Source organism: Agelaius phoeniceus, chromosome 4, assembly GCF_051311805.1.
Source record: "Agelaius phoeniceus isolate bAgePho1 chromosome 4, bAgePho1.hap1, whole genome shotgun sequence".
Taxonomy (NCBI): Eukaryota; Metazoa; Chordata; class Aves; order Passeriformes; family Icteridae; genus Agelaius; species Agelaius phoeniceus.
The window spans coordinates 41,781,601-41,806,167 of record NC_135268.1 but is presented as its reverse complement, the minus strand read 5'-3'; the positions used below and the strand labels follow the sequence as shown (position 1 = coordinate 41,806,167).

Sequence of the window (24,567 nt, the reverse complement as noted above, 5' to 3'; positions counted from 1 at the left end):
AAAATAATGTTCTCTAGCTATGAAAATTATTTTCTCCAAGAGCAATTTCTTCTCTGTAAGACAAAGATATAAAGACATACTGTCATATTTATTTGTCTTTCTCTTCAAACATAGTAATTAGTTCCTGAAAAATTCATTCTATTAGAAAAAAAGACAAGAGCTCATTAGCAATTTCTTTTTATTTTTCCCTTAAGTTTTGAGATTGATTTCAGGGTGGACTACCAAATTGCATGCTCCATATTCTGCCAAATAGCAAACACTGCTCTCCGAGCAACAACTTATACATATGGTACATTTGGGGAGAGATCTTGCTTGCCAGCAAAGTTAAAAAACTCTGTTGGCAAGCAACAAGAAAGTGGGGAGGGGGGGTCTGTAAACTGGGGGTTCCCCAAACTCAACTAAGTCTGCTTTTATCAAAATTGACAAAAGGTAGGTGTGAATGTTTCATAAGAAGTAAGTTAAAAATATAAGCAACTTGACAGATGGTTACATATTTAGCATGTCTTTGAAACTTGTATCACTTTTCGTTAATAAAAGCATCTAAATTATTTGTAATCAGCTCAGATTGTTTATTGACATCTATCCAGCAAAGTCATAATAGTCCACACCTGGGACCTTGTTAGGAAATGAGACACAAACAAAAATAACTTATGAAAGATTACCTGAGATACTTGAAACTTTTTAACATATATCCTCCTTCTATGGAACAAGAGAGGAATGTGCAAGGACAAGAGTAGAGTTCAGACATAAATTTAAAAGAAATTTGGCCTATTTGAATGCCTGTCTGTCTTAACAGGGGTTTTGAGTTAGAGCCCTCTAGTTCTGTCACAGAGATCTGAATGCTTCTGAGGCAGATGAAAGGTGCAAATAAACTTCTGGATCTCAGAGTTAATGGAGAGGAGGATTCAGACAGCTGATCCAGGGCAGCTGCTGCTTTTGCAAAGCAGGCAACAGCCAGAGAAGTCTTATGGAACCTGCCAGGCAGCATGATTTTGCCCCACACCTGTAGTAAGTCAAGCTACCTACCCTCAGCACAACCCTGTGTTTAGAACACAGGATCCTGGCCTAAATCTTGCCTAGTCCAGGTGTACACTTCTTCCCACGTGTGCTTAAAGAAAGAGGCTGTTATGTCAGATACAATAGCACATTGTCAGAAGAACAAGTCACAACTTGGCCACAAGAGTTTTCAGTATACTTTGAAAAAACCTAGGGAAAATAAAAATGTAGCCAGGTTTCCAGAAGATGTGCCACTTAGCAACATTACAGGAGTCTACTAACTAAAATTCCACCAGAAGTTTTCCTCCTCAGGCCATATTATAAGTAGTAGTAATAGTTAGTAGATGTTATGGGTTTATCCTCAGAATCCTAATTATGAAAAATAATGAATTTGGCATGGATAATTGTAGTACTACAATTTTAATTCATACTTCAAGAGTGCAGAAACAGATACACAGACAGTAGAGAACTTTTTGAACTGAATTATGCTATTTTTTTCCCCTCCAGATTAATTGCGCGCTCTTTAACTGTCTCAATGATCAACCATCATCAGGTCTTTCATTTCACCTTCAGGCTCATGCTTTCCTGAATGATGCTACTTTCATTAAATTTGTTTTTCTTGCATTTAAACAGTTCCTTTTCATTCATTAACAAACCATATATGAACATTTGTTGTCCATATGAAATTATGCCAATAGAAGTCTTGCAAACTGAAATAGCTATGTTTTCCCACTCTGAGGGCTGGAAAACTTGTCAGTTGAACTATAACAGGTTGCTTTTGCCAAGTTTTCTGGTTACAACTGAATAGGAATATCTGTGAAATTAAGCAACATTTTCATATTTGATAGTTTGTCAGTTGTCTAAAAAAAAAGCTAACTGATACAGCAATCTTAATATGGAAACATATTAGCAATATGCTCCTCTGTGTTGATCACTGCAGAATCTCTCTGATTTGGCATAGCTTCAAGAATAACTATGAGCATGGCAGGATCCTTGGCTTAGCCATCTTCTTGCACTCATGTTGGTGTAGTAGGGTAACTAATTGTGCAACTTCTGCGCACATAGTCAGTAAGGGGGAACTATAAAGACAGCTTCTGAGATGCTGTGTGCCCAGTTTCCAAAAAATGTCCTGTTTTCCAACCTGAAGCGTCCTCCTGGATGAAGAGGGAGATTTTTGATCGGGCTGCAGGAAACCATTCTCTCAGCCCCATCAGTTGACTGCATTCAGATCAGTGGTGCAGCTCACATGCAGTGCAACCCCACGGCTGGCGCACACAAACCCCTCTTGGGGATGCTCTGAAAGGCAGGTGCTTTCCTTTTGTCCATCACGGAGTTCGCTGCCCCTGTCACTGCCTCCAGTGGGAACCGAATGGGTCACGTTCGGCTGCGTTCGGGCACTCTTCACTTGATGCCTCCAGCCCCGTGGAGCAAACATGTGTACCTTGCTCCCATTGAGTGCTTCCATAAAGGCATGCCCTAGAGGCAGCCAGCCAGCCAAAGTAGGCAGCTTCTCACACAAGGAACACAAACATGCCATACCAACATTTAATATTTATTATCGTACCTCTTATTTTGCACTGCAATGGGATATATATGCATGAAAAACGCCAATCACTTGTTTTTAATTTTTTAAAAGTTTAATAGTAATAAAATAGTTATAAAAATAGCAATGTAATTAGAGTAGTAATAATCTGGACAATTTGGATTAGGACAATATGAGACAATAGAAACAAAGAGTTACGGAAAGTCCAGGTACCTTTTCCTGGGCAACACAAGCCCAAAAAAGGACACACGTGAACAGAGGATTAACCCTTAAAAACAATAGCCTGTTGCATATTCATACATCTCATACATGATGCATCAATTCCATTCAAACACAGGATTCGGTCTGGTCATCCTCAACTTCTTCCTCTTAATCCTAATGGCGTCTTCATGGCTGAGTGAGTTGGGGAGAAGTTCGTTTCTTCTGATAAGAGAGCAATAAATTCTTTTTCTCTGAAAGATTTAGGTGTCCTATGGCTGCTATCTCACTGCCAGTCATTTCTTTTAAAAAAGTATCTTACATAGCATCGTGTCTATTTTAACATTATGTTATAACCTAAAACTATATTTAACACACAACGTAAGAGAATTAATCCAGCATAACTTTCTAACATAACACATATAATATTAATTTTAATATTTGCGAAAAGCCAATCATAAAATACGCATTTTTCACATATATATAAAAATATATATGTTCAGCTACCTGTGCATCCTGCAAGACTTCTATGATCTGGCAGCAGCTGGAGGTATATAAACCATAATAAATAAACCATAACTCAATTTCCACATCAATTTTATATCCAGAGAACAAATAAAAACTCATATTTTTCGACGTTTTAATATGTGAATGTCAAGCTTTAATAAACAACATTTACCTCAAGAGCGTGAGCAGGGCGAAAACCCGCATGCTTATGTCAAAGCATAACGTTAGAAGCAACATCTGTCAGAAAACTGAACAGACATTCAAGGGACTGGTTTACAGTGTCGCGGAGGCTCGCAGGCTGGCAGCGGGATCAGCTCCGCGGCGCATCCGCAGCCGGGCTCCGGCCGGGCCGCTCGGGGCGCGGCTCGGCAGCCCCGGCCCGCCCCCGGTCCCGCCCGCCCACGCTGAGGCGCCAAGCGGCGAAAGCGGCGAACGCAGCGTGGCCGCGGCACCATGAGCGGCGCCCAGCCCGGCCACCAGCGGAACGGGTACGCGAGTGCAGGGCCCGCGGGAGGCCTCGCCAGCTCTTCCCGCCCGCCGTCCCGCGGCTCCCTCCCCCACCGCCACCGTGCTCCCCTCGCACGCCGGCTGGCTAAACTTTTTCCGGGCGGGCCGGGCCTCGGGGGAAACCCTGGTGGCGGGGGGTGCGGCCGCCCCAGCCTCTAAGGGCGGGAGGGAGGGAAGCTGGAATCCTCCGGGACGGGAGGGAGGGAAGCTGGAATCCTCCGGGACGGGAGGGAGGAAAGCTGGAATCCTCCGGGGCGGGAGGGAGGGAAGCTGGAATCCTCCGAGGCAGGACGAGAAGGGTCCGCGCAGCCGGGAGTTCCCCGAGCAGCGCCGGTCTCCGCCGTGCCGGGGGAGATCCATGCCGGTGGGGAGGCCCATCCCCGGTGGGGAGGCCCATCCCCGGTGGGGAGGCGTTTCCTGGAGCCCCTGGAGGCTCTGTGGTGAGGGCATGGCCTGTTTTACAGGGGTTTCGTAATCGCTGGGATGGGAAGAAGAGCAGGTAGGGTGTCTTGTGTTCATTATTTCCGGAAATGAGGACCGGCGTGAGTAATAGGCAATTAATTAAAGTCAGAAGTGACTGTAGAAGTGAAGTACGTTCAGTGAAGGGAAGTGTTCCTATACTGCTTAATTGAGGCTCAGTATTCAAACACAGTGTTTCTCTTTACAGGTTTGATGGGTTATCTCCCAAGAAAATTGTGAATACAACTAATTTGCAATGAACTAAGTACTGTTTTTCTGTAAGAAAGATTGAGTTTTCTCTTTGAAAACCTTCCCTCCCAGTACGGAATATGTAATGACCCTATCTCAGTACCTATATAATGGGAAAAATGAGAAGCCTCAAGTAAAGAAAATCTCACATTCATTTAATCTAGTAATGATCATAAAATATGACATTTAAAGAAGAAGCTTGTATTAAAGGTCATCAAGAGCCCGTATCCTGTTTGGCTTTTGGGGAGCAAGAGCTTAGCTGAAGATGTTTACTTCTTATTTTTAATACACGCTAAATTTTTTAGCTGTGATTTCAATGCCAAGGTATTGATAGTTGGTCTTCAGTAGTATACATGATACTGGGGAATAATACTGCTTGAAAAGAGTTGCAACGTAATGCACATGACATCAAAGATAAGGAAGCAGAGGAAAAACTTTTAAAAAGAGTGAGATTGATCTGATACCCCCCCCCCCGACACTCCTTCAGCTGTACTATGTTGTTGTATAGCTGTCATAATTGTCATATGAAAAAAAATTGAGATTATAAATTCCGGTTTAGGATTCTCAAAAGAAATTTTCATTATGTTAGACTGTTTTTTTAAGTAGCTGAATGACATTTGTTCCTTTTTCAGATGGTGTCACAGCTTACTTGAAGTGAAAAGGGAGGCAGTGTTCTGTAGTTATAGAATCTTTTTCTCTATTTTCCCTTGAAATAACCTTTACAAAATTTTCTATAGACTACTAATTATTCTAAAATTTAGGTTTTTCTTTCCCCCATTGTCCTTAGCAGTATTCTTCATAGCTTTCAGTTTCTGTTATTTTTATTCAGAAGTTCCTATGGATTATCCTAAGGGTAAGCCTTGATTGCCTGTTTTACAGCTAGCCATAGTATTTTCTAGAGTAGCTTTCATTCATGCAATTCTAGAGCTTGCAAATGAGCATAAAGAAGATTATCAGCTGCCCCAAATCCATAAACTAATTTTCATGTGTGTGCTTGACTGCTAGCCAAGGCCTTGGCTTCTGCTCAATCAGAAATTAAGTGGTTTATACCCATTTCACACTCTTGAGTTCTTGTGCACTGAATAAGGGAATTGTCTTGCCAGACATGGTGATATTAAGTAGAAGTAATTGAGTAAGGGCTTTGGGGGGGGGGGGTTATTTCTCTTTGATGTAAGCCTTCTGCTTATTTTTTAGCTATGCTCTTCTCCCTGTGAAGTTGGTGCTCTGAGGGACCTCCACTTACATACAGTTCTGTATTTATTAGAAAAGTAAATACTAGCTTTTGTTATGTTTTGAATAAGTAGAGTTGCTAGGGAATAATTTAACAAAAGGAGATCTCACGACCTCTTAGTTCAGAGTACTGCTATCTTTCTGGGGCCCTTTTCCTGAATGTTTTATTCAGTGTAGTTCTGCATTGTGTTTTATCCCTCTCCAAAGACATCACTGTGAATGTCACTTAGCCAGAAGTGATCGTTGAAAGTCCAGTTGTGGTTTAGATTTTGTAAATCCCTTTTTTGGAGATATTTTAAATAATCATACAGCTGAAACATTTTCTTGATGTTTTAGTTAACCTGGCAAAGTTCAGTTTGGCACAGAGTGGTGTATATCTTTAATCTCTTCTTGCTCTGAGCACTTTCCATTCTTGGTAGGATATAGCCCCAGCCCTTTAGTTACAGTGAATCAAGTCAGTTTGGGCATTTTTAGAATCACATTCTTGATTTGTGTGTTTGCTTTGACAATTGACAGTTCTGGGCACTATTTGCAATGTTGTCAAAGTGTGAGAGAGGTGTGTGGGTTGCATCAAGAGTGTGTGTTCTTCCCTCCTTACTTTGAGATGGTGGCCTTAAAGGTGATCCTCATTCATTCCAAGAACAAGCCAAAATTGCCAACTTGTAATGTGCCACATACAGACTATTCAAAACTAGCAATTTGTCTTTGCTAAATAGCACATTGTAGGTTTCTAAAGTACAGTTTTATCATTGTTTTCACTCAAAAACTGAAACCTCTTTTATGGCAAGCTAACTGCAAGCCTCTAATACTTGGTTTTAGTTATAAAAATAATGATTAACTAAACACTTGCCTTCTAATGTTTGTCTTCTGAAAGTGCTGGTGCTAGTGTTGCTGGGAGATGTCTTGCTGCTTGCAGTTACCTGTGATGAATTTTTCTGCATGGCTGTACATCACAAGACAGGCATCTTGGTCTTAACCTGTAGTTTTTGGTAAGAGGAGGCCAAAAAGAAAAGTACTGTGCCCCTTGTATTTTGATAGGCTAAATCATTGTATTTGGGTTGTTCCATTGGTTTGGTTTTCAGGTTGTAGCAGTGATAGGTGAGAAAGTTTGGGGGAAATTTCTTTCAATTTGATCTTCTGTTTGAAATTTTCAAAGCTTAAATGTATGTGTGGAGAGGGAGATATCTGCCTTTCTTTTCTTTGAGCTGAAAAGCACAGAAATTCCCCTGTTGTGTCTTACACTGTCTGAGCAGGCTTTCACCCATAAGTAGGCAAGAGAAAATTCCTTCCTCCTTCCCCCAAATCTACCCTTCAGGGCAGGGAAAGAAGCAACCTTTTGTGGCACTTCTATATATTATTTCTAAAGGAAAAGTTCTTGAACCCATCTCCTGTCAGTTTTCAGGAGGCTTCATAAGACAAAATCACAAGAGAAAATTAGCAAGGAGCTGTTGGAACGGCCTCAGATCTTTGGTGGTAAATGTTGTAACAAGAGGTAAACTTAGGGTGATAACAGATATTAATGCCTGCAGAGGAAGTTACCAAATAGGAAGCTACTGAGCACTTGTAGGCAGAAGTACAAAATAACTTGGATTAGAGGTTGGCAGTTATCACAGTCATCATAAAAAAGATTATGTTGTTTGGGTGAGAAGAATGGCAGTACATGATATACCCGAACCTTAGAAATACACAAGGTGTTATCTATAAAGGATAAATTGCTCTGTCTTTGAATTGCTCAGTGCTCTGAATATCTCAGCCTTCTTATCTAAAAATGTAATTTGCAACCTTGCTTGATATCTTTTCCTTGAAAGGAAATGTTGCATGTATAAGTTCCTGGAAAGCACTTGAAACTGATGGTTTTACTGTCAAAATATTAGTGAATGTGTGGTCTTAGCCACATTCTGATCCTGGTTACTTTAAACATGAGCACATTAAAACAGTACAATTTGTAGTAACTCTAGGTCTGTGGTGTTTGCTGATAGCTGGTTTTTTCTGTCAACTATTGTTTCAGCAGTGAAGCATCCTGCAAAAAAAGAGAGGATTATTTGGAATGGCCTGAATATTTTATGGCGGTAGCTTTTCTGTCAGCACAAAGAAGTAAAGATCCAAGCTCTCAGGTAAGAAGGTAATATATAATAATAAGATAACCTAATCTGTATTGCCAATCACATCAGATGTACACATAGTGGTTTCAGGAATTTCTTAAGAAAAGTTATTTCAGTGTATAGCTATTCAGTTTTTAACATAGTCAGCACCTTCTGTTACAAAAATTCTCTTATTGGGCCTGACCTCATATGTATAATTCTGTGTACATTTGTAGCTTGGAGTTTTATAAATCATCTTTTCATCTGGAAGTTAAAATAACACATGCATTTTGTCTCCTTTTTCCAGTAAATACAGTCACTTTTAGAAGAGGATAAAACTGCTGGAAGTTCTAGGTTGTAATTTTTTGAGACACAACATTTTACAAGTTTCTTTTCCTCACCTGTAAGAGTATTTGTTTGTTATTGGGTTGACTGGAATTTTCTTCTAGTTTGTTCCTCCCTCAGGATCCCCTGTTCCGTATGCTTCACTATCTGTTTCCATTTTTCACATGTTTCATGTGCCTCTGTTCAATATTGTTCAATATTGATTTCAGGTGATTGATACAGCTCCTGAAACATGCTATTTGTTCTGCAGGATCCAGTCATCCTGTTAGTCATCACCCTTTGTGTGAAAAAAATCAGGAAGCAAATCACAGAAAAATAATCTGTTCACTTCATTCTGTCCATTATGGCACTTAGCTCTCTGAAGGTTATTCACTTGGGGCTAAAGTTTTGTTACCCAAGGGCTGGTTGAGAAACACCTTGTGTGAATTAAAATTAGTACTGTTGCAATTTCAACAAATAATATAGGCAGAAAACATAAAAATGGGACACATTGTCATTCTTTAAGAAGAGTATCTTTGTAGATTTAGGTTGAAGCAATAAAGGGTGAGAGTTAAAAGGTTTGGAATTCTAGTGCATGTTTGCAACAAGCCACAAAGTCTTGTGAGGCCTGCATAAGCCAACACGTGTATTTCTGTTACATCTTTGAGAACTTGTTGCTCCTACTGCTTCTGGAAAGCTAGTCTGAGGAGCTGAACTTTTGTGTTTACTAGGGTTCATTCAGTGCTGTTTCTGCTCCCTGAACTAGGTTATTTCTTAAGCAGACAAGGAACAGTGCTGGCAGGCTGGGATGGGAACAGCATGACCAGAGGGGTAGCAGAGTTACATCTGCCCTGACTTATTTCAAAACCCCATCAGTTAGGTACAATTGTAGCCCTGCTTACTAGATGGTGTGACTTAATATATTAAGTGAAGCTTGTATCTCTTAAATGAAAATCGTAGGACTGACTATTCATGTCTCATCTTCATTGTTGACATCCTGTTTTGCACGCTGTTAGTACTATGTAAATCTGATTTTATTTAGGTTGGTGCCTGCATTGTAAATTCAGAAAACAAGATTGTTGGAATTGGATACAATGGGATGCCTAATGGTTGCAGCGATGATGTACTACCCTGGACAAGAACAGGAGCAAATAGACTGGACACAAAATATCCCTATGGTAAGGCTTCTTGTGGTTGGCAGGTTAGACTTGTGATGTCTGTATCTATGAAAGTTCAGCGGGTAAAGTATCAATCAGTTTTCTTCCACTCACTTGATATTGATAATGTGTCCATATGTGGTACACCAGGATAAAAAATCAGTCTTTTTGAAGGACTGAATTCTTGGTGAAATAGGTTCATAAATATTAGCCATTTTGGATTGGGTAGTGAAAGCCTGTAAACATGAAGCAGCTCATTAGCAAACAGTTGCAGTGCATGCAGATAATTGCTGATTCTGTGTGTTTGTCTGCACAGAAATTACAGTGTGTGTATATGTAAAACAAGTAATTGGGTCGAAAATACAGGTATTAAAATTATAAACTCCAGTAGTTGTGGGAAATTTCCATTTCAGGTGTTGATGGCATAGGTTGTATACACTGTGAAGAAGCTGAACATTTGTCTTGAAGTCTGTGTGCCGTGGGTCTACCCTTCTATGGGTGAGGTGACTTTCATTGTTTATTTCAGCCTCTGATGTGATTCCCATTTACTAAGTGGACAAAAGGAGCAAAGAGCAAGGATGGTAAATGTGGTTGAGTGCTGCTTTGGATCTTGCCTTTGTCTTTGCAGCAGGCATTGTTTGGCCTTCTGTAAGTTAGTTAAAGGGCCCTATCAGCAGGGCTGGCTCTTCTGGATCAGGTGTGGTTTGCAGGAACCAAGGAGGCTGGGCTACCTTGTGGCCTGCAACGTGGGGAAGAGACCTTGGTTAAGACTGATAGGAGACCATACAATCCCCATGCTTCCCTAAGTCCCTCTTCATCTTTCTGTACCCACTCCAGCTCCTGCTGCACGTCTGTGTGTGACACCAATGCAGCAGAAGCCACAGGCAAAGGAAAAACAGGAGCTTCTTCAACCTTTGCTGCATCTCAGCCTGTCCTGAGCTCAGGAACGGCAGGGCAGAGAAACACAAAAGAGAGAATCAGAGCCTTGGGAAATTTTCTTTCTCTCTGTGTGGGTAGGGGAAAGTCAGCACAAGAGTTCACATTTTGGAGAGAAATACTGACTCTTTTCCAGTGACCAGTATCTATCTCTGCCTACTATTTCTGTTTCTTACTTGTAACTTTAACAATTGGTGTGATAGAGAAATTAAACTTGCATGAGTTTTGACATAGTCTGAGCTCACTCAGAGCTCTTTCTAAAAACCATTTTCTGGTTTTCTATGGCATTGAAGTGAAAGATGATATGCAGTGGCTCAGCACATAATTCATCAGTTTGATATTTTTGACTTCTTAAAACCTCAGTACTTTGTCCTTGTTCACTTCACCAATTTATTATAAAACCTCTAATGGTAACTCTCAAGACCATTTCATATTATTTTTTAGAACAGGTGTATTCCCAATACAGAGCCAAATTTGAAGTCTGCTCCTGCCAAATTTGAAGTCTGCTCTGAACCACTGGTTTTACATAGAGTGCTGTGACCATAATGGTACAACTTAGTATGACTGCTCTTTATTTATAGGGTGAAGAAACAAGTGTTAGCCCATTGATTAAATATAAAGCACTGAAAACAGAATATTGATTTTGGTTGAGTTTTTATGCTGCTGTAAGGTCTCAGTTCTGAGCTAAAATCAGTGCGGGTGGTCTCTGGCATCCGAGCACGTTCCAGGCACTCAAATCTGAGCTGACCAGTTTAAACTAAAAGTACTGTGAGGAATCTTTGTACAATACGATGTGAGAAATTTTTTCTTTTTGTTAACTCTGACTGCAGAAGATGAAGAGCATGTGATGTTTAAAAAATGAGCTAACTAGTAACAGCTTGGAGTGCTGTGTTGATTTCCAGGAGTTGGTTTAACTACTGCCCTTCCCCCCATTATCTTAGTCTTCACCTCATTAAAAAAATCACAACTTTGTAACACAAAGTGTCTGCTGTGATGAATAAACAACCTATTTTGTAATTCACAGATCATTTAAACTCTAGCAATTTCTTATTAATCTTGATAGCACAGTTGACAGACCAGACAAGTATATATAAAAAAAAAATCTTCTGCTTAAAAAAATTCTTGGTAGATGCAGAGACACATAGAATTGCTGCTAAAATCTCATTAAACTGTCATTTTTCCTTTCTCCTTTTGCTAATCATCACAGCATTTGTGTAAATTGAACTTTTTATCCTTGCATCTTCCTGACTGGCTTGTTCAGAGACAGTGCAATCTTACTGTGAGCTCCATTAGCTAACCACGGGACTGATGGCACTTTCATCACTACAGCGTGGCTTATTAGATGAAGCTGTGGTAATTGTGCATGTACCACCACACTAAGTTGGAAGATGTCTTCTGGAGCTACTTCATGCATCTGCAGTGCTACAGAAAAGGTCTGGGGTTGGATCTGAGTGCTGACCACCTGGTCCTGGGCACTCCTGTGGGTTAGACATACACGCTTAGCTCCCTTCCCGTGTTTGGCACCACTCTTAGTACCTTTCTCCAGAACAAAGCTTCACTATTGCTCTTCCAGTGGTGTTCCGGAGGGCAGGGTTGGAAAAAGACTGCAAAGAAAACAGTCATCAGGTATAGGCTTATAGTGCAAAGCCTGCTGAGATGGTATGCTTAACCCTCCTCCTTCCCTCAGGCATACTGGCAGATATGCAACACATACTCTGTTTCATGCTCTGAAAATCCCTCTCTGGTGGGCTGCATAAAAGTCTTCTCACTTCTTTATGCACTTTGAACTGAGACATACAAAATAACTGTGTGTTGTCATGGGACTCTGGAGCTTGAGGAAACTGAGGCCTGAGGGCAGTGTGTTGCTGATGGAGCCCCAAAATGAGCGTGAGCCAGTGTGTGCCAGTTGGCCTCAGGGCCAGGGGTCAGACCCTGGCCCTGTGTGTGTTTAGCAACATAGACATAGTAGAGGATTGGACCCAGAGGCAGTCTTTGCAGAAGGGGGTTAGGTGATCCTATAATAAATTTATTGAGCTCCAGAAGAACTGATGAAAGCACTGACCCTACAGCTCTGATCAACTACAGCTACTGTTTCATGGCTAAAAATCTTCCAATTTCCACCCTAAGTTTATCTGTGGTTAGTTTCTAGGTTGTTCCATGTGCCAGCAATGTTTTTTTAGCTTTTCTTGTGGTTAACCCTTCCTCCTTCCCTGTGCACTTACTGATAGCAGTTACCTTTTGAACTTCAGTTGTGAGGTTAAACAAGTCCTGTCACTCTTGAATTTTCCTGTATCTTGAAACTTGTTGGTTTGAAATTGACCTGGGTTACCTTGGTCTTGGTTTCCTATGTCTGCTGCAATATACTGCATGTGTCTATCTCACACCCTCAGGCATGGGTTCTGCTCAGCTCACTGTTAGGGGCAGTGTTGTGCTTGATTAGGAAATCCAGGTGTAACCTGAGCTACTACTGAGAGAAGGCATCAAATAGAGGATGCAAACATTTGCAGGGCATTTGGATGTTACAGGAGCAGTGACATGGATCACGTGTATTGGTACCGTGCATTCCTTATGAGACTCTTGAAGTGGATGGAGGCTCTTCCTTCTTCTGGTTGTGGTATATATTGGAACAGTATAGGCTTGGTATATCAGAAAGCACAGAGAGTTCTGCAGAGTGCCATTTTTCACAGCACAAAATCAAGATGTCATTGTTGTGTTGGAACTGGCTCCAGGCTGCCAGTCAGTAACAGCAGCAGGGATGTGTCTGTGCACATGAGAGGAATGGAAGGCCAGTTTTACTAAGATTAAAAGCTCTTCCTGAAGCATTGTGTTCCGTACTATGTGCAGAAGCTTCTTATTGATTAGGCAAAATTCTGATTTTCAGAGTCAAAAGTGTGCCCTCTGTTTCTGTTAGATGAATCTGAGGATTTGTTAATTCTCAGTTTCCTCTCACCAGTCATTTAAAATGCTACATTTTTGTCCTATTAATGCAAATCTTCCCACTAAATCTAGTTGCTGTGCTCCTGTTATGCCCTCTGTCTCCACTGTAATCTAAGAACATCCATTTGACAACCAGTCTCTAATTAAGGGTTTTAAATTAAAATGACTGGCAAATTTAGAAACCTCTGAGCAATACAGAAAATAGTGAATAAGTATGCTTACAAATATTTATACAGGTTCGAATATGATAAAATATGTGCTGTGGCAAAAATTATGCTCTAATTGAACAGTACCTGCTGTGTAAAATGAAACAAACTGTTATCAACATTTCCTTGTGTTAGGATTATGAGCTTTTTGTCAATTTTTCAGAGAAATGAACACTCAACAATATTCAGGCAAATGTTAGTTTTGTAGAAGCTGTTATTTTGACAGCACAAAATTTGATAAGGCACTCTGAGGAAGTGTGATGCTCTCTCTCCAATTGGCAGTGCAAAGATGAGGCTTCAGCTGGGAAGGGGATCTATAGGAGATAGTCTCCACTTACAGCCACTCACTCTTGTCCTGCATGGATTTCTGTCCAACTCTGGTGTCATACATCAAACCTGTAGAAAGTTTGGAGATTTAGAAACAATAGTTCCTCTTGTTCTACTTGCCTGATAAGAAACACTTCTGTGTCCTGCTAGGAGTAGAACCAGCTTGGAGCAGGATGGGAGAAGCTGTGAAATAGGGTGGGTTAGCTAGTGCTGCTCACATTTTGAGAGGTGTTTCTCTGGTCTGACCCAGCAAGTTTTGTGATGTTCATAAATGGCTGTGGTTCCCAGCTTCACTTTCCAGTTCTTGTGGAAGAAAGCTGTGAGGCTGGGGTTCTGTTTTTCTTTCTGCAGTCTGAAGAGGTTAGGCCTCCCAACAAATCTGCTGCTGTTATCCTTGCCTCTGTGCCCTGACCACAGCAGCTTCAGCACAGAGAGGGGGAGAGAGAGAACAGCAGGAGGGGCTGAGGGCAGTGCCAGCCCAGCATCAGTGTCCTGCCTGCCCTTAATGAAGTGACCAGCAACCATCCCTATGCTTTCAAAAAGGCTGAAAAAAATAGATGTCATTCTACAAGTTCCAGATCCATCAACCACTGCCCCCAGCGGTTGTCACTCCAGACTCCATTCCTTAAATTAATGTTTTGATACCTTCTGGGATTCTTGCTGTGTCCAGTGTCAGAGTTCCAGCAAGTAAAGGATAACAAAATTCTTAGTCTGGCTCAATTAGTAATTAATAGCACTAAAAAGTCATTCTCCTTAGCCCTTCCTCTGATTGCTTCTTTAAAAGGTCTTTAAAGTTATGGTGGTCCTTAGCATGTTCTTCATCAAGCATGTAAGCCTTTAAACACTATTAAGCACCTTGACTAATCTTGTGGTTCTCATGAAATTGCGAGTCAAAACACGTTTAGAATGTGGGAAGAGTACTTCTGACTCTGCAACCCACTGGGAACATGCTCATGTTCAGTGTTCAATCCTGAAAAGGTACCATTTATAGGGTAAGCTGAGGTCTCTTATTTACAGGTGAGCTTAAGGATGAGTGCTACCTCAGCTATGCAACACAAACCAGCATGCAATAAGAGATAGAAACACTAGCAATTAATACTACCAGTAATGAAGCAGTCATTCCTTGGCTTTTTTCCTTTTTTCCCCTCTCATGAACCTAGTAGCAGGTGGTGGGGATGTCAGAGCACACACTTAACTTCTCGTTGCATGGTTATTTCTTCAGCTAATGAAGCCTTTTGAGAATACTTTTCAGCTACTTCTCCAGAATGGAAACCACTGTTGTGGACTTGATATTATGTTGGCTACATGTGAATATTCTTTTTTTAAAACCGAAGCTCTTGAGCCCCTCATAGGGTATTGTAAAAATTCTTAGTTTTACTAGTCTGCCTAAAGATAACAATTTTCAGAGTTCTGAAAACTGTGCACCTGTTATTTTAAGTTAGCTTCTTACTGTCTCAGAGAGAACAATTTAAACTATTAGCAGTAGCTCTTAACAGCTTAGAAAACTTCATAACACCCCAAATATAAGCTAGTTAGTAATTAACAAGAAGGATTTTGGACTTCTGGATTTGTTTTCTGTCTCTCAAAAAAGCTGGGGAGGTCTATAAGAAGAATCTGGGGGTCATAGACCTATCTTACCTGGTCAATGCCTATTTGTCAGAGGGAAGTGAATATGAGTAAGAGAGAATTAAAAGTGGTGAGACAAAGCCTAAAAATATTTGTCTGATGCCAGCACCTTCTTAAGAACCATCTGGCATAATAAACCTTTATAAGTAGCACATGTCCAGGGAGATGTATAAAACAAAGACATGTGTAATTATAGCTTACCTGAATATACTTCCAAATCACAGCAACTGAGACAAAGTGGTTTGGTATTTAATAGCCCAGTAGACCAAAAAAGTAATACTGGATGGAAAATTATTACCTCTGGAGTCAGTGCAAGGTTCTGGTTCTGTACTAGTTTCTGCAATAAGTTCAGTAAGAAATACTTGGTTAGGCACATGAAAAATGTACCTAATTTTCTATCTGAAATGAAAACTTGCTGGGTTTGTTGTAGACTTAAGTACTTTTTGTCTGGGAATGATTTGTCTGTTTCTTATTGCTGTCACTGCATCTTCTGTCCACGTGGGATAGTTGTAATTTTTCTTAACTTCAGATTGTGTGAAGATGGTCAGGAGGCAAAATTTATGGTCTTCCCTCGCTCCAACTGATTATCTTCTATAAGTTATTCTTGGCCTGATCTTGTTTTTGCTTGGGAAGAGGTTTGTTGTTGAAAGTTTGTAGAAGTCTGCCAAAAGAACCTTTTTCTCTCATTAGTGCAGGAAGGAAACTTGTTGCAGTACTAATAATGAAACTTGTCTGGTTTTACAGCTGAAGATTTCTGAGTTTTAGTGAAGGAAAAATATTTACTAAAGCCATTAGTTTTGGGGTTTTTTTTTAGTTTTGGGAGCCTTTGAAAGCATATTTCTTTCTGGATGCCTTCTATATTTTAAACTGCTGCCTAGAACACAAATATATTGTTCAAAGAAACTTAAAAGTGATGTTTCTGTTCTGTTGACATAACCCCTACTTCCAGTTGTGGAAATTATGTCACTCTTTTATTCAGTCCTCTGTAGCCACAGAAAAATAATTCTCTGACTATTTATTAATTTATTTATTAACCTTTATAAAGGCTTTATAAGATTGGTGCAACTTAGTAATGTACTTGGAGTTCAACATATTTTCTGGATTTTCTAAATGTATTGGTTCGTATAACTGCATCTCTCATACACCTAATGGTATATATTTAAAATACAGGGTGACCCAATAACAATTGCAGTAGAAACAGTAAAAATGAAAGAAGCCTTAATGTGATGATTCTTGGCTCTTGGCTGATTTTTTTTTCTTTTTCAATTTCCTGGTTTTTGTGTTGGTTTCTGGCTTTACTGGTTATGAGAAGGTATGTGGACAGCATAACATGGGCGTGGTGGAAGCCAATACTGAGCTTTCTTTTGCAAGTGTTCAGTCCTTTGTGACTTGCTTGCATGGGAAAGTTTGTGTGCTGTAAGTTAGGCTGTAAATTTGTAGTGCATTAGCTGTTGTATAGAAAATTCCATGTAGACATTTAGCCCATATGGAAAACATTTCCATTCAGCAATGATTCCTGTGTGTTGAAGGTAGTGCGCTCAGTTATTTGTGTGGTGAGATCATTCACACAGAGGTCAGCATATAGCACCAAGTTTGCTATGAAGTTGTGCTGTGCAACTTGGTCTGTTTTAATTTTCACATGGGCACAAGGGAGAAGAAAACAACTTTTTGAAAAAATCTGTTCTTCTAAACAAGCAGTGGAAAATCTCTTAAAGTTGTCTGCACATGCAGGTCTCTAAATGATCTCAAACCCACACCACACTTCATCTGTTTAAGAAGTCAGGGCAGCAGGCAGTTTCTTAGTAGGTAGGTGTATAAATTATGCAACTTGCTGTTATTCCTAGGAGTAAACAGGAAGTTGTTGCAGTCCTAATGTTTTTTTCAGAGCTTGATTGTGGACAACACAGAAACTGCATTCTTCTCAGCTGTGTTGGTAACACATTAGATAACCTGCTCTGTACTCATTATAAACACTGGTGCTGTCTGTCCTGAAAGAGCTGTTATGTATGGTGGAGCAAGGCAGGATGGTCCATTGCTACCTGGCCTGTCTCAAATCCATGGAGAAATACAGGACTTTGTTTTCCTGCTTATGAAGTCTGGCACCTTTTAATGAGCAGTAAAGTCACTCTAATATTGAAGCTGGATGTTTTTATGGCCAAGTGTGTCTTGTGTATTCTGGGGCTGGGAGAATCCTGCAGCAGTGCTGAGCCTTTCTGAGGCCCAGAGGACAGAGCTGCTTGGTTTTACTTGGCCATTCTGCTGCCTTTAAGAGCGCACAGAGCACTCCTACAACCATAAGACTGTTCCTATCTGTGCATGTAAACACATAAATGAGCTGTTTTATACTGGCAGTTAGATACTCCAGAGAGTTGTGAAGCTGTGAGATATTGCTTCACTAAGGGTGGTTGCAATGGCTTGGCCCACAGCCTACGGCTTTGTTGCCTGCAATAGGTGTCAGCAAATGGCAGTGCTAATGCACTTAATGATATCATTACTAATCAGCAGCCTGGTCAGAACAATTGACCTTCATTGATCTTGGTATTTCTGCTTTTATTTCTTTCTCTGCCCTTTATGATAAGCTGTGCAAGCTATTTGCCTTTGAATATACTGCAAGCAATTATATTGTAACACTTTAATTTTAGTTTGACCAATTTATTTAATGATCAGTATTATGAATTGTTTCTTCCCTTGTTTAATCAGTGTGCCATGCCGAATTGAATGCCATCATGAACAAAAACTCAGCTGATGTGAAAGGCTGCAGCATGTATGTTGCCTTATTTCCATGTAATGAATGTGCAAAACTCATCATCCAGGCAGGTAAGCAGTAGTGCCAACTTGCTTTTTCAGGGTTGCAGTGCTGCCTGCTCATTGGCATCTTCTAATAGATGTATTTGATGTTAAATTGCTGATGTTAGATCTAAATTAATTGCACTGTCAACCTCATAAGATGCTACTTGTGAGGGTTTTTTGCATCTGAATGGTGCCAAATTTTTCCAGTGCTAATTGCATCTAGTGTGATTCTAAACGTGCTTCTAATTTAGGTTTGTAACTTCTTAGACCAGGAGCTGCCAAAGAACAACACAGGCTTTGCATATAATTACTGTCAATTTTACTGTGCTCTGGCACATTGAATAGAGTAGGGCAGAAAGAAATAAACTTCTGCATGACAAAAGGTCTGTTGGGAGTATATACATGAAATTTTAATTTGAATGTGATGCATAGTAGATATTTGAAGATTTTAAAATATCTTTGCTCATAAATGTCATAAGATTTCTATGATCCTATTTTAATTATGTCTTTCATTACAATTATTATAAATCTGTGCCACTGCAGCGAGTGTGCTGGCCTGAATGTGTCTCCTTTTTTGAGATTAGGCAGTATCTGCAGCAGGCTTCAGTTCTGTAAAAATCTCTGCTTAAAGTAGCATGTATTTTGCTCACTGAGTAAAGTCATGCAGTCCCAGCATGGGTTGCTGTTCTAGGGAGTGTCTCTCACTACTAATGGCCACAGGAAGAAAGCAGCAAACAGAAGGCTTCTTTATTTTGGTTCAGTATGGTTTGAAATCAAGAGGGGTGAAGAGGGAAGGAAGATGGTATTCTGCATTTGTGCTTCATACAATTCTCTTACTTACAGAATCAAAATCAAATGGCCTTCAAGGTAGATTGGCTGCTTGTTCTCAATGTAGTCACTCATCTTTTTCCTTATGCACTTAGGTCAGCACTAAATTGCAGTGTATTGGTATTCATATTGTCTGGCACACACAGGAAGATGTTGATCAGCTATGAAACGCTTGTGAATTCTCTTTTGAAACCTTTATATTTCTCCCCTGCCTAAGTGATTTAGGCAAGATCATTCAGCAATTTTACACAGCATACATTTGTGAGTAGAGGTGTACCAAGGAGTTGGAGAGTGTGTGGATGAATGCTGCCTCTTCTGATTTTGTGCACGAGACAGTACTATTTTTTTCTAGTATAATTCTAACATTTTTTCTATGTGACTTCTTTAGGCATAAAGGAAGTTATTTTCATGTCTGACAAGTATCATGACACTACAGAAATGACAGCTGCACGGCGGATGTTTGATCTGGCAGGTATTATATATAGGTGAGAGAATTAACTTTATTTTTACTCTGGAATGAAAAAAAATGGGAATGTGAAAGATACCAACTTTAGGGCAAATGTTTTTCTTCTTTCAGTCATGGAGCATTTTATTCCTCTGTAGTGTTTGTAGTTGGCTTCCTCTGTAGAACTGTTGCACCATTCTTTTGTTTTGTGTATGGTTAGAGTGCAATTCTGAAACGTTTGTATGAGAAAATGGTCCGTGACTCATTTTGTTCCTGGAATGGGAGTGAAACTGCCAAGGGGGTGGTTATTTATTACATTGTACTTGGGAGAGTCTTCCTTGACTCTGCTTTGGGCAGGAGGTAGGGCTAAATGATCTCCTGAAGTCACATGGAACCTGAATTATCCTGTGATCATATGAGTTGGACTGAAACAACCAACTGATTTTTCATTGTTGTTTTTGTGGATTACTCCATCCTTATTGAAACTTCAGTGTCTTGTTGTTGCTGTCAGTTTGGGAAGGTGTCAAACAGGCTGCCCATAAATAATTCTTGATACTCATAGCTGTTCATCTTCTTTGGTCAGCTTTTTGGTGAGAAAAGGATAAAACTTGGAATATTTGCCTTAAAGTAATGATAACCTGAAAAATGTTTCAAGAGTGGGGTTTTTAAAGACACTGTCATAGATACCTAAAGACAATCTGTTCAACAGTGAGTTTGATGGGAGTAGCATGCTGTGGGTGAGGCTAATTATGTAGTCAGGGAGGCTCTGCAACTCTAAAAAGTTTTACAGTATTAATATAAAGACTTTGAAAAATTTGCAAACATAACAATTCTGACAGATAAAATTTTAGGATGAAAGATACCTACTGGGCTAAGAAACATCCATGGAAAAACACAGCAGTACTTGAAATTCAGTTTTAGTCCTTCGGTGTATTTCCTGTCTACTAAGACTATTTGACTAAGAGGCATAAATCATTCTCTTGCAAGTCAAATCTTGTAACTTCTCCAGGGTGAGAGATGTTTCTTGCATTTCAGATTGCTATTCAGAACAAAGCGTTCAGAGTTTCTGTGGTCAGCAGCATGTGCTTTCCTGCGTGGACTGTTACTTATCCTTGTATCGATTGCTGAGGATGTAGGTGGTACTTAATGAATCTCTTGAACTGAACTGCAGAGCTTAATTAGGCACTAAATCCACACTATTTGCATAATCTTTTGTTTACTGGTAGACTGGAAAATATATGCTCAGTCCCTGTATACCTTCCTTGCTAATTGCTGCAGCAGATGCTGTAATGATAATAAAAGGAAACATTTTGCGGCAGCATAAACTTTAGAGTTCTAAAGTTACAATTTTTAAATTATTCCCTCTTAACTAGTTTGGGTTTTACCCAGTATGGCATAATGTGATCTATTTCCCTTCCACAAAACATATTCTATTAAGCTTGAAAGTGTTTTTCTAAAACTTGGCAGGAAAAAATTGATCAAAATATCAATATTATCAAAATGTATTCCAAATATCTTTTTATATGCATATATATACAGAAGATTTAAATATTTTTTTCTGGATGCCTATATCTGTACCTAGATCTTTAAATAGATATTAAAAATATTTGAAATATTAATATATATGAACAAAAATCACTGGTAACATTATGCCACCACCTGCAGCTAAGTTGGTAAAAGTCCTTTGACTCCTGGGTAATTTATAAATTCCAATAGCTGAAGAATGTACAGGGTAACCCACCCCATGTGTCTTTTTGTCTTAGTCTTTCTTGTCCAGGTTTCTCTCAGTGTGGTGCACTATAATTGGCTCCTATAGAGAAGAAAACTACAAGAATCCAAGGATGTGTTTTTTGGAATTTTTTTATTCCTTCAAAAATTTAGCTGGAGCTAAAGCAAGCAAAATGTTTTAACTACTCACTAACTAATATATGTATTTTTCTTTTTTTTTAGGGAATTCAAGCCAAAGTGTAACAAGATCATCATCGACTTTGATTCGATTAACAGCAGACCAAGTCAAAAGCTTCTGTGAATTATGTCTCATTAAGTCTTTAGAAGAGTGTGATTATCCTTTTCTAAAAAGCTGCTAATGCCTTTCATCTTGAAGTTACTTGCAACTTTTTAATGGTTTCTGTAGCTAAAGTAGACTTATAAGAAATCCAAGGCATAAAATGTCCCGCTCACTTCATCTTGTCATGTGGAATCTAAATCTACTTCAAATTTTTTATGCCTTTATCAAAACTGCTTAAAAAATGGAGACACATAGGTGAAACAATATAAATAAAGAAAACTGTGCTGATTCTTCCTGTATTTATCACCACATGCTCTGGTGGGCTGTCAGCAGAGATTCAGCCTCAGTTTAACAGCAGTACTTGTAACCAGTGGTACGGTGGAATATGCTAATAGACGTTGATCTCTCTGTTGGATATGTGGATCTTCACAGCTGATCCTAATAAAGAACAAAAAATGTTATCCATGCAAGTGCTGATCTTACAACTAGCATAACACTAATATTTAAAAGGTTTTACAGCTTTAGGAATGTGTGCCATTTTGCTTGTTACCCAACAAATGAAATGCTGCTTTTTCTTCTAATTGCTATCTGACATTGCCATACCTGGGGAGGGTTGAGAGAGGAAGCTGTTCTGAGAATTGTCCATGCCTGAGTGAGCTTTACAGGTGATTTCAAATCCTTGGTTTCCCCAAGATTCCAGAATTGAAGGGGCTTGAGGGAGGAAATAATTTGGTGCTTTACCTCTGGGACTTTTACACTGAATTTGTTTTCATGTGTAAAAGAAAATAATTTTATTGGTCTAAGCTGTTCCTAGATAATCCAGTATAGCTCAGTCTTAAATTCTACCTGTAAGGTAACTGAATAATTTTTTGTCCTTTGAGAGAAATTGGAGATATTCAACCCATATCTGTATCTATGCCAAAAGATGTAATTGCGGTGTTAGCTTGTTTCCCAGTGCTGACATAGTACCTCCATTTTCATAAATGTTGCCTAAAATAATATCCTTTTTAATTTTATCTGGAGATCTGGGAATAGATTTGAGTTCATTTTCTCTAATTTGATTTTTAAAAATTAAGTATGCCTAATGGCTTTGTTTAGATAACATTGGTGGTTGTTGGGTTTGTTGTTTTTGGTTTTGGTTTTTTTCTTTTTAATGTGGTTATACTTCAATGAGCTTTTATTTTCTCTACAAAAGCTTTGTTTCATATTTTGGAGCATTATGTAATTTGGCTTCATACCAGTATTATTAAAGTCTTATTAAAATCCACTACACTGAAGTAGACTCATTATTATAATATTAAGTCATGCACTTGGCTCCAGAGCGCTGCTGTTTTTGCAATCATATGGAAAGCATATTTTGTGCATTTGTGATATTACATAAAATATAATGTTCATGAACCATTTGACTACTAAAGGGATCACTGTAATGTATTATGTGTCCATTTATAAGATAATTTCTGATTTTCTTTTTCCTACAGCTGTTTTCCATGTCAAAATTGGTCTGTGGCTTAGTGCCAGAAGAAGAAATTTGCGCATATGTGTGTGGGGGGGGAGCATGAAACCTGAAAAATTACTTTAATAAAATGTCACTAAGCCAGTTAATGCACATTGTTTTCTTTGGTCTGAATTAGTAAGTAAAAGCATTTTGACTTATACATGTCTGACAATAGGACAGAGGGGAGAGAAGAGGCAGAATTTTGGGGTTTTGCTGCAAAATTGCTATTCTCTTCATATATAATTGATAATCTAAATTCAGATTTAAAATGTGCATTGTGACTCAAGTTACTGTAAGCGTTTCTTGTTAGGCCTTGGATACTGTGAATATGTAACGTGCATAGAAACTTGAAAGTTGTTTTGAACCAATGTCCAGATATTTTTAGGGAAGTACTTTTATAAACTTTTTTTTTCCCCCCCAGGACTTCCCTGGTTGTGTAACAAAGAAGCAGTACTGGAGAAAAGGGTAGGATTTTAGAGTTCTCCTGATCAGGTGTGGGTCTGATAGAGGCGCACATACAAGATATCACAGTAATGATCAGTTGACTCAGGCCACTAGGTGGACTCTTAATTCCCAGGGCAACTTTATGGAAAGGGAAAAAGCATACGTACAACTCTCGAGACATTGTGTGCTTAGTTTGAGGGTAATGTTTTAGAGAAAATCTTAAAGAAGTTTGGATCCTTACTTTGTGCATGTCCAGAATTCTGTATACGTCTCCGTTTTTTTTGGTTTTGTTTTAATGGTTCAGGTGATAGTGCTTTGACTTCCAAATAAAGAGCACTTGGTAGAGGAAACAAAGAAAACAGCTAAATATAATAAAGTGTATTTCTGCTGCTGAAGCTCAAGTTTGAGATGAATAGAACCATTTGGAGTGGAAGGATTTCTAGAGGGTATTTAGTCTTACCTCTTGCTGAAAGCACCATTGACTTACAGGTTAGCTCCAGTTGCTCAGGCCTTGTCCAGGTGAGTGTCTACAAGAACAGATTGTGCAGCCTTTGTGGTCAGCCATTCCAATTCTTGATGCTCACTGATTTTGCTCTTCTGTGACACAGGCACTGCAACAGGATCCACTCAGTGGATGCAGGCATCGAGGTGCATCCTGTTCTTTCAAGCTGCCTTCCATCCCCTGGGCACTCAGCCAGCTGGGAGCTGTTCTGTTCCTGGTGCAGGACCTCATCAAGTTTCCATCAGCTCGTTCCTCCAGCCACTACTCCAGCTGGACTTTGAACTGTTGGCCCTTGGAGCCTGATGGTTCACCCTTGTGAACAGGTCCTTCTGTGGCTGCCAGCACCGCTCCTACAGCAGCCTCCCCCCAGCCTGCTGGGAAGGGGAGCTGGCTGCAGGCTCAGGCCTTGGTAGGGATTGCTTGAAAAACCTGGTGCACCACCTGAAAGCAGGCTCTGGGGAGCACTTTGATAGTTACCTTGGTACCATTAACTAGAAGAAGTCACATTCAATAAAATGCTGAGACACTATCCAGTTCGAAATAATGCTGTCTTAACTATTAAATCTAAATCCTGCCAGCATCTAGATTTTCCTTATAAACATTAGACCATTCCCTTGTCAGAAAACCCAAGGAACTGGCAGTCTTATTTACATAAATTTCATTTAAGAAAGGGTGGTTTCACAGCCTGGCATACTGAGTAAAAGCACAATCTGCATCTTTGGAGCTTTGATCACTGGCTGCATTTTATTGCTTTGTATATTAGGAATATTTT

General features: G+C 39.6%; 1 protein-coding gene across 4 annotated transcripts in view; it reads left to right on the top strand.

Annotated features, from left to right (window-relative positions):
* DCTD (dCMP deaminase) overlaps positions 1-22,621 on the top strand; it is a 211,024-nt gene extending 188,403 nt beyond the window's left edge. The window contains exons 1-6 of one of the 4 annotated variants that reach the window (XM_077177397.1): positions 3,495-3,732; positions 7,701-7,803; positions 9,137-9,272; positions 17,984-18,100; positions 19,290-19,386; positions 21,297-22,621. In XM_077177397.1, the coding sequence (XP_077033512.1) occupies positions 3,698-3,732; positions 7,701-7,803; positions 9,137-9,272; positions 17,984-18,100; positions 19,290-19,386; positions 21,297-21,375 (567 nt within the window). In that variant the 5' untranslated portion in view covers positions 3,495-3,697 and the 3' untranslated portion in view covers positions 21,376-22,621. Of the gene's footprint in view, positions 1-3,494; positions 3,733-7,697; positions 7,804-9,136; positions 9,273-17,983; positions 18,101-19,289; positions 19,387-21,296 lie in introns of those variants that run through there. The other 3 variants (XM_054633498.2, XM_077177396.1, XM_077177395.1) reach the window with 3 other exon arrangements.
* Positions 22,622-24,567: the final 1,946 nt, after the last annotated feature.